The sequence below is a fragment of the Pteronotus mesoamericanus genome, unplaced genomic scaffold (assembly GCF_021234165.1).
Source record: "Pteronotus mesoamericanus isolate MK-2021 breed Mesoamerican mustached bat unplaced genomic scaffold, CSHL_Meso_final contig_2, whole genome shotgun sequence".
Lineage (NCBI taxonomy): Eukaryota > Metazoa > Chordata > Mammalia > Chiroptera > Mormoopidae > Pteronotus > Pteronotus mesoamericanus.
This window is the reverse complement of record NW_026555084.1, coordinates 24,431,079-24,444,817: the sequence shown is the minus strand read 5'-3', so window position 1 is coordinate 24,444,817 and position 13,739 is coordinate 24,431,079. Positions and strand designations below refer to the sequence as shown.

The 13,739-nt window shown below is 35.7% G+C and overlaps 1 protein-coding gene across 6 annotated transcripts in view; it reads right to left on the bottom strand.

Annotated features, from left to right (window-relative positions):
* FAM13B (family with sequence similarity 13 member B) overlaps positions 1 to 13,739 on the bottom strand; it is a 76,241-nt gene that overhangs the window by 12,161 nt on the left and 50,341 nt on the right. For 4 of the 6 annotated variants that reach the window (XM_054568398.1, XM_054568401.1, XM_054568404.1 and 1 more), the window contains 7 exons: positions 9,651 to 9,715; positions 6,910 to 6,958; positions 6,361 to 6,508; positions 3,408 to 3,473; positions 1,789 to 1,999; positions 1,058 to 1,187; positions 296 to 377 (listed from right to left, as the gene is read on the bottom strand). In XM_054568398.1, the coding sequence (XP_054424373.1) occupies positions 296 to 377; positions 1,058 to 1,187; positions 1,789 to 1,999; positions 3,408 to 3,473; positions 6,361 to 6,508; positions 6,910 to 6,958; positions 9,651 to 9,715 (751 nt within the window). The remainder of the gene's footprint in view (positions 1 to 295; positions 378 to 1,057; positions 1,188 to 1,788; positions 2,000 to 3,407; positions 3,474 to 6,360; positions 6,509 to 6,909; positions 6,959 to 9,650; positions 9,716 to 13,739) is intronic. The other 2 variants (XM_054568400.1, XM_054568402.1) reach the window with 1 other exon arrangement.

Sequence of the window (13,739 nt, the reverse complement as noted above, 5' to 3'; positions counted from 1 at the left end):
AAAACTGCTTAATATCTGAAATATATTTCAGATAAAATTTCATAATATCAACAATACAATCTAGGGTACCTTTCAAATGAATACTACTAATTAAAACAGAGGAAAGAAAAAGAAATAGAAATGAGACAAAGAAAACACATTTGGAAGAATATAATACAGTTCCACAACTCCCCATTACTAATAAGAAAATTTCCTTGGTGAACAGCTGTTCAAGATTTAAAGTTATAATTTTAATAGATATTATGAAGAATATTTTTAAAATAAAAATGTATTACAAGAATGGTATATTTTATACCTTTAATTTGCTTCCGCAGTTTGGTAAGCTCTGTCATCCATTTTAATACCTTTGGATTAGCTGCAATATCACTGTAGGAAGGCTGCAAAATTAAGGAACAGAATCACTGACACCTTTGTGATAAGCAATAGTTATGTTAATTTATGTCAGTCATATTTTACAGTTTCCACAGCAGAGATTTCACTAAATCCTCATTTTCGTCTTACCTTAAGTAGATATTAAGACAGGATATTAAGTAAAGCTCTCAGAGTAAGATTTAGCAACTGGCAGAACCCAGATTTGAATATGGATCTGACTGCCTGTATAGGACTCTTTCCACTTCAGTCTAATGATTAAATTATTAGCTTAAACTTGTTATTAAATTTAAATTATTTGTTATTACATTTTACATTTACTACTATATTTAATATTATTATTTAAAATTATGAAATTTAACTCTTTTCTCCACCTCTTGCCCTTGGTACTTTGGTTTTTGAGGGGGGGCAGAAGTAGCATTAACATGATTTGTCAATGTAAAGTATTCACTTTAAAAATTCTACAAGCTGTTTTGACAAGGGAAACAAAGATACAATGGTAAGAACACGGGCATGGAAATCAGAAGGCTAAGGATCTACAGAATCTGAGATCTGCATGATCACTACTTCCTGGGCATCTCAGATTCGCTCTCTCCCCCAGGAAAGAGAGGGACTAAGGAATGCTCTCCAAAGAATCTCCTCTCAGTTCCAACAGATCTACATCGTGCTGGTAATGCTACAAACTTACCTTGCTATTTCTTTCCCTTTCAAATTGTTCTTCAAATTGTCTGATTTTTTTCTGAAGTTTTTTGACCAACTGATAGGGTGTTCTGTCTTCTCTTTTTTCATCTTTTGAACTAAAGGATGATCTTCGAATCCTGAATCAAAGTAAGAGGCAAACACTATGTGTTAAATTTCCAAGTTACCAACACCTTATCTCTTATTGCCCTAATTTAACATGACACTATTACCAAGACGTATATCCCTAACACTAAAAAAGTCATAAAGAAGAAACTTATACTATAATGTTACAGGCCACAAAATTAGCTAAGACAAATGTTGATGAAAACAACTGGGAATCATTCGGAAGTTGTTTGGGCAAAGGCAAAAAAAACACAATGATACCTAAGCAGCTCAGACCTCTCTCTGTGTTCCAATGGCAAAGGGAAGCTTTTGACATTAAGAATCAATTAAGGTAAGCTCTACTTGCTGCTTCTCTTCCAGAGTTCAGTATTTCAATCATGAATAATTAAATGAACAAATACACCCTGAGAAAATTTCTATTAGAGAGCAAATCCCAAACAGTATATACCTCAATGAACCCAGAGTTTAGGGATCCAAAATATTAAAAGTTACAAAAATGTGTTTTATGAAACAGGAGAGAGAGCTCTGAACAACACGTCTAGAGGATTAAATCTCTCAAAGGATCTGAGTACATAATAGGAATCACCTCTCACAAGTACACACAAACTCATATACCTAGCAAAAGAAAGTGCTTTAGATGAGGAAGCCAGCATTTCTGGATCATGTAGGAAACGCTGGCTTTGCCCAAAATCTAAACTACGGTGTGATAACACTGGAGGACAGTCGTCTTCCAGGGGGTGATGATTCATTCTTCCAGCTTGTGGAGAGAGCTGAGCTTCTCCAGACTCAGAGTCTTCCTGCCAAGACTTAAAAGCAGGAAACGGCTCTGTAAAACAAACACAAAGAATAATACCATGGGTCTCTGGTTTCCACGTGGAGAGAAAGTCACACAATATCAGCTATATGTTCTTTAAATTATATCATTATGTGGTAGTTCATATAATATTTATGATACTTTAAAAAACAAAAAGGAAAGGATACTAGGATCTTTATGAAACCTACAATAGTTTAAAATTGCCTGAGTTTCATTTTTCAGCCCAGAGTTCCATTTAAATTTCTGAACTCAGTCACAAAGCAGGAAAGGACACTGTCAAGCTCTTTAAAATTATATCAAATGTTATTTTTCAAGTAGGAAAAGTCTTCATTTAAAAACACTCAAAAGTCCTTAGTTAGGAATTTAACTTAGCCAAATGCTGCCAGGTGAATAAATTGCTCCTTACCGTCAAATGGTTATGCTAAGAAATGGAAGCTATAAAGAACACTCACCAAATGAAATTCTCTAATTCCAAAAAAATTCTAACATTTCCAAACGAGTAGCTAACTCACCTAGCAGCAACTGGCCTCTAACATTAAACTTTGGTGGTTATTTTTTGTTGCAAGATTCCTATGCATAATATACATTTTAATAACTAAACACCCAACAGTATTATAAATACATAATTTAATAGCACTAGTCTTTCTTAAGCACATTTATTTTATTGGTTATTCTGTATGTTCTCAAATAAAACCATGTTGATATATTTAATATATTTGTACACTAAGGTTTAATTACATACATAACACATAGAGATAAATACACAGTCCACAAGTATACTCCAAATATAAATTAACTTCAAGTACTGCTGGAATCTGGGGGGGGGAGGGGAAACACTTTTCACTTTTCCTTCTTCACATTAACTTTATTTATAACTATAATTTAAAACTTTGATGCTACATCTATTAACAATAATGAAAATGAGTTAGGTATTTTGAGATGCAAATATGGCTTGACAGTGTCAAAAACCAAGAATAATGTTTTCTTTTTCTTCACATTAACAGCTAAGGTTGCTACTTTAGTAATTTAGTTTTTTACTTTATGCATTAGCAATTTAAAGATTACATTTTTTTTCAGGGTAATAAAAACGTAATTTAGTTATTTTTAAAACCAAGAGCAACCTAATAACTAAAAATTGGGTACGAAGCGTGCAATCCCACAATAAACCCAGCAATAAAGTGACTTTTAGAACAACCCTTGTACCTGCTTCCCAGCAAATAACTAATAAACATTTTTTGAGAAATCTCCTATTTTAAGAAAAGAGAAAAGTAACAGGAACAATTTCTTCTGGGTACCATTTTTAACCCAGATCAGTTTTCCTACTACATGGGGACAGCAGGAGAAGGGCTAATAAAAAAGGCAAACAAAGTGAACCATAAAAAGGCAAAAAAAAAACTAAACTATGGTGAACCATACTTACCCTCCCCATCTCTCTGCAGATGCATTGTTTTGAAATCAATGAGGGGAAAAGTGATAGGGCATGACGCTAATAAAATGGAAAAAATGGCAAAAAATACTAAAGTGAACACACAGCACAGTCAGAACAAACCATACACATATCTAACACAAAGCCAAAGATACCAAAAACATTTCCCTAAAACTAGTTAGGCATTCAGCTCAAAAACTTTATTCAAAGAAATTACTACTAACAAAAACTTTAAAAACAAACACAAACATACATTTCCATTTAAGCAAGCAAGGCAAAAAAAATCAAAGTAGTACTATTTTCTTAAAACTCAAAACATAAAACTAAAGGAATGGGCACTTAATGTGGTACTATTTGAAGCTTTTCAGTATAATTGATTTAACAGAAAAATATTCCAATTGATTGCACTTTGAAAAGATTCTACTGTTTTCCATTCAAGAGTTAGCAGGAGAGAATCTGAAGGGAAAATGTTGTCCACTTCCATTGAAAGCAAAACAGCTGCTACAAATTCACTGGCAGTAGATACGTGCTACCTGCTTGGGAACTGCATTCTGTTGACTACACTGTGAACAATACAAAAAAGAAAACCCACAAACAAGAAGAGGAAGAGGCAGGCCTCTATCTGGGGTCACTACTTCTCTATTAAGAGTCACATTCAAACAAGGCATGTCTCTGACTCCAAGGTATCTAGGGTCTAAAGTAATTCAGCCTCTTAAGAAAGACTTTTATTTAGAATATCCTAACTCCTAGTTGTAGAAAATCAATCTTTGTACTCCTGGCAAAGTAGGAAGGAACATCATGGTCTGCTAACAGGCACTTTCCCAAGCACAAACGTACAGCGTTCATGGTTAAGAAGTTCACTCAGATATCTACTATCTTTTGCTCTCTGACCCCTATTCCTGGAAGTGCCAGAAGGAGGCCTGTATGAACCTGTCAAAGCTAATGAGCAAGGTGGATAACAAGGGCAGCTCAGACACTGAAAATCAGGGATCAGGAGTCCATAGTTATTTCCCTTCCATATCACAATCCACAAGCTATAAGGGGTGGATTCTGACAGAGAAACAAAAGGGAGACCAGCATTAGGTTCTCTTTGGGGAAGTCTCCAGAAAGCTGAAGCTGGACAGAAAATGTCCTATCTCCTCGAATAATGAAAAACTGCCCTTTTATGCTTAACGCTTAGACCTTCAAGATTGCAATGGGCTGCATTCTCCAAGAGAAGAAGTGTAAGACCTTTGTCAGAATCCCAGCCTCATCTTTCAGAGACTCCTCTCCTACTGCTGCTCCAGGGATGCTCTGCTGACTACCACTCCTCTTCAGCACCTATGCCAGGATTAATGACTACGAGGGCCGTTGACCTTCACTGCTGCTAGGATAACATATCTCCTAACTCTGGTGAGCATCTTTATGAATTCTAAACGTCCTGAATAACCCAGAACAAAGTAAATGAAAGACAACTTCTTTATTTGTGTACTAGTTGAAGACACATAATATTCCACTGGGCATGCCAAACATCTAGACAAAAATACAGGGGGAAAGAGAAGACAGCAGTAAAGGCTGGCACAGACAATGACTTGGGATTTTAAAAATTGGCTATATCTTAAAAATAAATATTGATATATAAAAACACTCTAACTGTGATCAGGTGAGTAGACTTGAGGTGGCAAAAGGAGTCTGTGGTAGTGGCACTGCAGCTCCTCTTGCCACTGTCACGGTAAGGCTTTCGCTAATTTCCCAAAGGTAAGATAACCAAGGGACCTTCATCCAAGTGCACAAGTATGTAACTTTATTTAAGATTCCCGAGTGGTCTCATTATCAAGGAAAGTGTATGATCCAACAGGTCTCCTGGGTCAAATTTGTTGCTTGCTTCCATTCCCCACCCCAACACTTCATTTGAAAATTTACAAATACACAGCCAAATTTAAAAAATTTTACACTGAACATCCATATGTCAATTACCTAGATTCTACCACTGACATCTGATTATACTTGTTTTATAACGCTTATCTATCCCATTAACCATCTTATTTTTTCTTGAATTTTGAAGTAAAATGCAGATAGCACACTTCCCCGTAAATACTTCAGCATGCAAATCCATCCCTGGAGTTCGATATTTATTTAGCTTTTGCTTCTTTTGATAAAAATGAAAACACGTATTATGAAATCCAAGTTTCAAGTACACATTTGCTGAGCTTTGATAAATACAAATACCCATGTGTCTTGCTTTTTAAATTTAAATTCAAACTTCTCTCCTCTGTCACGACTGCTAGGACCCTACTCCCAAACTTCATAATATAACCTAATACTGGGATATGGTATAGTATTTGCATAGAAATGCCCCTGAAGATTATTTTTTAAAAAACTATTCTTGATGATCATAAAGAAGAGGTACCTATATATAAGCGCCCCTCTTTAAACTGTTTGTTTTTTGTTTGCTTATAAGGGAAGCAAGGGAGAAAGACGGAGAGAAACATCTATCAGTTGCCTCTAATTCACACCCCAACCAGTGATCAAACCCAACCAACTGAGCCACACCAGTCAGGGCAAGCCTCCTCTTTACAGGGATAAGATCCCTAACTACTAACATACTGGACTTTCAAAAACTAGTCAATATCACCTAGTTTAACAATTAACAAACGCCTATCCTGGTGACTGTTTCTTCAGTCAGTTCTAACACCCATCTTCAAAGCTAATGGATCAGATAAAACATTAAGAGATAGTTACCCCATAATTTCATTAGTGCATTTGAGTAAAAACATCCACTCACTCTTATATGAAAGGAAAAACAAAAACAAAAAAACAAAAAACAACAACAACAACAACAAAAAAAAACCCAGAAAATCAAAATCAGTAAGGTTGTCCAGAAAAGGGCAGTAATCTCATTACTGCTTTGGGCAATTTCAGTTACAAAGAACATTATTAGGAAAATAATATGTGTGGGTAAAATTACCTTCCCATTTATCACCATCAGAAATATTTTTCAGATCTAAATGTGGAATTTGGACACATGCTGCTTCTCCTTGAACTCCAACACTTTGATCTCCTGGCATTTCTGATTCAGTGTTGGCATTCAAATCACGTATCTTGCTATAAGAATCCTGAATTTTAAAATAAAGAATACATTTCACAACCAGGAAGTTTTTCATACACAGCTTAAAGACAACCTGTATATTTACTTGTGGAGTCTTCATTAGTTTACTGTGCCTATACAGTCAGCTGTCCCACTCCCACCATCCAAATTATTTTCAAATATATATTTGCAGTTTTATAATATGTCTTACTGGGAGAAAAACTTTGGATCACAAATTCAAGAAAGTGTTTTCATAAATAAGTTCTTGTAACCAAAAGCTGCAAATTAAGTGCTCTGTTAACTGGAACATTTGGTAAGAATATTTATATTTCAACCTCCTTGAAATCTACACAACCCAAGAGTTAAAAGCCAGATTGGTAAATTAAGCCTAGTCAAATTTTTAAGAATCAAAAGAAAAATGATTCTTACCAGAATCAAGTGTGACAACTGATCACTGTCAAATGACAGATACTCTTTCCTAAAAATACAAATAATGTTATTAGTCTTTTAAGAATAAACAGGTTACTATCACTGCATATTTCTTACCTAGATTCCTCTCTTCGCCATATAGTTGGCATTTATAATGTGAGAGAAAAATGACAACTAGACACATGCCCAGTCTTTGGAGCCCTATATCTGAAAATCACACACTACTGAAAAGATCCACAGAAACACTTCAGGTTAGAAAAATTAAGTAACATTCACCACCCTCCCACACAAACACAAACAAAACCAACAATAACCTTAAAGTAAAATCCATAATAAATACAAACTAAAAGGACTGAATGTATAATGGGAAGACTTTTAAAAATAAATATTATTTTTTAACCAAATAACTTTATACTCCCCTAATCTGGGATTTTTTTTTCTTTAAGGATTTTTTAAAGGTATAGCTATGTCTTATATTTTAAACCTGATGGTGTTTCTATCATAGTCAAAGCAAGTTTACTACTTCTAAACCTCTTTCTCAAAACATAATGATAACATGTAAACAGAAAATTTTTTAAAATTTCTATTCACCTCTTATTTCACCACAAAAACTAACCCCTATTTAGAACAACTGTGACAGCAAGTTGTCACAAATGATCTCTACCTATATGGCCAGTCAACAGAGCATCTAGTATCATAGTAGATTATCAATATACCTACTGTGGGAAAGTTCTTCTCCCTAAAGACTCTGTGGCAATTTACAATGATACACAAAGGTGCTGCTTCTACCCTACCGTAACGGAGTGTGCATTCAGAAGACAGGTCGTGATCTAAATAGGGCAAGCCCTCTCCTCATATACCAATTACCTTAATCTTACTGAGAATGAGAAACAAATTCCCTAGCAAGCTTAAAGGCCTTCCTTTGCTTAAAGTGGGAGCAAGTGGTGGGATGAGCTCAATTCTACCCTAACAGACTAGAGGACCTAATCACATGAATTCAAGAAACATGAATGTTAAACATACAAACTTGTAAAATCCACCTAACCAAGAAACTCGTTGGATCCAAAAACAAGTTTGCTAACCTATACACAAGTTGGAGAGGAAAAAGCTTTTTCCAAAAAGATTGGGTCCTCACTACATGGATCCTTATTGTTCTACCAAATCCAGATGTCATCATTCTGGGGATGCCTGTTAATGCTGTTAATCTTATATCTTCAGCCCATTATCTCCAATACTCCCTGGGTTGGAAGAGGATCATTCCTGCCTCCTGAAAGGAAGCACAGGGAACTGCTGTAAGCAGGAAATCTGTGGACCTTCAGAGGAGAGGGGTGGTCCAGAGAGATGGCTCTAAAGAATTTACTTACCCTCAGAGAATAAGTTTCCTACTGACAATTAAAAGAGACAATGGCATTAACACCACATTTACCCTTGTCAACGGGCTATCACCAAATTAATAATGCTGTTTGGAATTTCTCGGTATGTATAATCTGGCCTACAACTTTTATTACTGACTTGTTGTAAGAATATCAATTATCTTGCCAAAGACAGTTACAATACACTTCGAAGCAACATTTTAAAGACTCATGAAAACGGTAACAAAATCCAAAACCTACACGGTTACTTAACATTCTAGAAAGCTTCTGTTCAAAGAGACTCTACTGAGTATCTATGAAAACTACGTACAGCTGACATATTCATTGCCTCAAGGAACCCCCTTCCCATTACTGCTAGCCAAGGAGGTAAACAAGCACCAACTGTGTAAGATGATTATGCTACATGAAGTAGGTCAGGCAAAAAAAAACAAAAGAAAAAACAAAAAACTTATGATTTTGCTCATATGTAGAATATAAAACAAAAAGCAACAAGCGAACTGACAAAACAAGCTGAAACAAACTCATGGATACAGACAACAGAATGGTGGTGACCAGAGGAGAAGAGGGACAGGAAGAGCAAATTGGGGAAAGGGGGTCAAGTATTGGTAAAAAAGGAAACTAGAGTTTGGTGAACACACAACAGAGTATATAGCTATTGAATTATAATGCTGTACACCTGAAACTTATATAATGTTATTTACTAAAGTTACCTCAATAAATTTAATAAAAGTAAATAAATTTTTAAAAAAAGAAAGAAAGACAGTCCTGGGACATACCAAGGAGAAGAGGAACAAAAACATCCTATACACATCTGTCCAAGAAAATACGCTACAGTCTTTCAGTTAGTCATCCATAGTTCCAAGACAATGAAATACTGAAAGGTGTATTCAGGATATCAATAAATTCTCTCTCTGGCCAGGTAGCTCAGCTGGTTAGAGCCTCATCCCGATACACCAAGGTGGTGGGTTGGATCCCCGGTCAGGACACATACAAAAATCAACCAATGAATGCATAAATAAGTAGAACAACTAATCTCTCTCTTTCTCTCCTTTCCTCTCTCTCTAAAATCAATTTTTAAAAAAGAATATCAATAAATTCCCACCTGTTCTACAAATTAAGTCAAAGTTTTAAGTGCATCCAAGGCACTGTGTTCATCCCTCTGAATGTTTTCCAAGTTATAACTAATGTCTGAATGAACCTGCACCCCTTTGAATTTAAAATGCTTTATGCTTACCATTAAAACAAGAACCTTGGTTCTTTAGATTATCTAAAATATGCTATAAGGGTCATCTAAAAACTTCATCTCTAAATTTAAGAGCTCCAAATCTCAAAATGGTTACTTAATTAACCACAAGAGAAAATTCTTACCTCTCAAGACAGCCATCTTCACTATCACCGTGGTCACCACATGGCTCTAACAGTACACCTGCGGACTGGCAAAAAGAACAATACCACTGCATTAATAAAGCTCCCAAAACTCCTATATCGGAGAGGAAGTTTCCAATCTAAAGAAGGATAGTAGAGTATTAAGTTAGTCAAATGCCCTTCTTTAACTACTACTTATAATAGTTTATAGGTCTTGGGATCTCTTTTGACAGAGAGTAGTTTTATCTTCCTCAAAACCTGAGTTGCGTGTGTATGTGTATGTATGGCTGTCTATGTAAAATGAGGACTCTGCATTTCTCACTACCCCATTAGGTAACAGGTACTGCTACTAACACCACATTCTTTTTCCCTCCTTAGAATTCTCTCCTCCAAAAATGATGGTCTTGTGGTCCCACTTGCCAATTGCTGCTTCTCCTCCTCCTCAGCCACAAACATAGAAGTTGGTAACTTCTTAGAAGGTAAATGGGAAATCATGTAGTTCACCAGATCCATTTACTACATATATATGAAAAAATAATTGAGAACCTCAGAAACATGTAAGAACACTTCTCCATTTCTTAATGGGCTTAAGTGACACACAGTATCCCATCCCTATTCCACCCCAAAATACATACGTACGAAGTCTAACACAAATGTCCTATACGTCACTACAAATCATGTAACCTTTTTTTTAATGTGCTTGATCACCACTTCTGAAATCAACAAAAGATTCAATTCTTCTTAGATTCTTAAGAAGCTACCACTGGTCCAGTTTTGTTTAATATGAAAGACAGTCCGTAATTATCTGAAAAAAGCTAATAAAATACTTCTTCCTTTTCCTATCTCTGTAAGGCTAAATTGTCCTCGTACACTTCAAACAAAAGCACCTAAAGCAACAGACTGAATGAAGAAGCAGATATGAGAATCCAGGTGACTTCTATTAAGTCAGATAGGCATTAACAATATTTGTACAATAAATAGGTAAAACCATGCCATTCCTCAAAACAAATTTTAAATAACTGCTTTTTATTAAGAAAAAAAGCAACCCATTTAAGTGGATTAATATACATTTTTAAATTTGTTTTAATTTCTAATACAGTAAATATTGATAGATATATGACAATAGCTTTATGGGATCGTCAATAACTTTTAAAGAGTATATAGAGATCCTGAGGCCCAAACCGTGAGAATCATTGATCTAGAAGCAGACTTCAGCAACCTTCACACTCTGGAATACAGTAGCTTCATTCTTAAATATGAAGGTTTCTGGATACATGAAATAACTATTACCCAGACCCAATATTTAAAATGAGCCTTGATATTTTATTCAAAGAACCAAATTAAGTCCCAGTTCTACCTTCCTCATCACAAGTATGAGCATAATAATCACTTACTTAACTATCCCACAGTTATTGTGAAAGAATCAAATAAATGGCTTACAAGAAAAACTACAAAGTTCTATTATAAAACCATATCACCAGGTCTTATCCAATCTATAATTCTGTCTTCCCTGATACAATTGAAACAAGCTATAAAAACTGATATAATTAATACATACCCTCCAGATAGAAATTAGGCAAAAAAATAACTTAAAACAAATAGTGAAGAGTAGCAAGTAAAAAGGCAATTTAAGCAATAAAAAGAAAAATGAAGTGACATAAGTAAAAGATGACCAACAAGCAGTGAAAAAACAGATTAAACTTAGGAGTCAGGTATAGAATTGTGATCCATATTATGTCCCAAAGAAAAGTTAAGAGTTAGTAGAATCAGGTTAGAATAGGCCAGATTTCAATGTAACAGACAGGAAAATATACAATACTTTCTTTAGAAACTATGTTTCATCGCTTAAAGAACTTTTATTCCACAGAATTCCTGCTAAGTAAAACATTCTTCCTTTGTACATGGGTAGAGAACTTATTTTTTTTCTTTTTTTAAAAAGAGACATTTATTTATTTATTTTTTTAGACAGAGGAGAAGGGAGGGAGAAAGAGAGGGAGAAAAACATCAGTGTGTGGTAGCCTCTCGTGCACTCACTATTGGGGACCTGGCCCACAACCCAGGCATGTGCCCTAACTGGGAATTGAACCAGCAACCCTTGGGTTCTCAGGCCGGCACCTAACCCACTGAGCCACACCAGCCAGAGCACAGCTTACTTTTTCTAAAATATCAGCTAGCAAATTAGCCCATGCTTTTTCCCTATCCTTGACGACAAATAGTGAGATCCTCCAAAAGAAGTCTACAGCACTATTGAGACTCAGGTCGCAATTCAAGTAAGCTAGGAAGTTTTGGTGGTGGCAGCAGCAGCAACTGCAACACAATCATACTGCCAATGTGTTAGGGGCTGTCAGAGCTGACTGCCAGGAGGTAATTAAAAGCCTAATGGGTATTTCCAGTAATTTCTCTAGTCTCTTCCCACTCCTTAGGCATCGATAATTGGTGCTTCCACATTGCTTAGTTCTGCATCTTCCTATCTCCAACATCCACCTAGTTTTGCTAAAGAATGCTAGTTACTTCTTTTAAGCATACTAAATACCCAATACTCCGTTCTGTACATTTCATTTGCATAGCCAACCCTTACTAAATAGTATATTAAATATATATCAATCTAGTCCAGTTTCTTCCATTGAATTAATGTGGTCAACAATGATGAGGTCTCCACAGCAAAGAAAACCATAAAAACAAAATGAAAAAGGCAAACCTACAGAATGGGAGACAATATTTGCAAATCATATATCTGATAGAGGGTTAATATCCAAAATATTATCAAGAACTCATAAAACTCAATAACAAAAAAAAAATCCAATTAAAATGGGCAGAGAATCTGAATGGACATTTTGCCAAAGACACACAGGCCAATTGCTGCTCTACATTACTAATCTTCAGGAAAATGCACTTCCAAACCACAAAGAGATAGCATCTCTCACCTGTTAGAATCGCCATCATCAAAAAGACAAGAAATAACAAGCGTTGGTGAGGATAAGAAAAGGGAAACGCCAGTGCACTGCTGGTGGGAGTGTAAATTAGTACAGCCACTACAGAAAATAGTTTAGAGGCCAAAAAATTAAAAATAGAACTACCAAATGATTACCAGCAATTCCACTTCTAGGCATTTCTCTGAAGGGGAAAAAAATACTAAAATGAAAAGATATCTGCATCCCCGTGCTCATTGCAGCATTATTTACAACAGTCAAGACACAGAAACAATCTACATGTCCATCAATAATGAATGGATTAGTGGTGTATATATACAATGGACTATTATGCAGGCATAAGAAAGGAAATCCTGCCATTTGTGACAACACGAATGGACCTTGAGAGCATTATGTTAAGTGAAGTAAGTCAAACAGAGAAAGACAAATATTGTACAAACTTCTTAAGAAATAAATAAGGCATGGTGACTACACTTAATAATACCCTATTATATATTTAAAAGGTGTTGAGAGTAGATTTTAAAAGTCTCATCAAAATAAAAAAGTGTAACTATGTGTGGTGATGGATGTTAACTAGACATATGATCACAATACATACATATATTGAATCATTATGCTATACACATGAAACTAATGTTACAGGTTAATTATATCTCAATTTTTAAAAACCAAAATGAGAGATTGGGATGTAAAACAAAACCAAAAAAAACCCCCAAAAACCATGATTGATTTGTCATTTCCAGTCAGAGGTTTTGAGTACTTCTGCAACTAAAAACAAAAACAGAGAATTCAGGGGAACTCCGGGCACGATGGAGGCATAGGGGAATACACATTGCCTCCTCGCACAACCAAAATAAGGACAAACACAAATTTAAAAACAAAAAATTCCCAGAACTGCCAGAAAGTAGAACTGTATGGAAGTCCAACAACCAAGAAGCTAAAGATGAAACATTCATCCACCCTGGTAGAAGAGGAGGAGGAGACGGGCAGCCAGGGTGGAGAGGACATGCGGAAGGGCGGTGGCTGGCAGACCAGGTGGTCCCAGATTTGCATCCAGATAAACCACGAGGAACAGCTGGGGAGTGAGTCAGTTGGCGCAATACACGGTTCCAGTGTTGCAGGAAAAGAAAGCCTCAAAACCTCTGGCTGTAAACAACTGCGG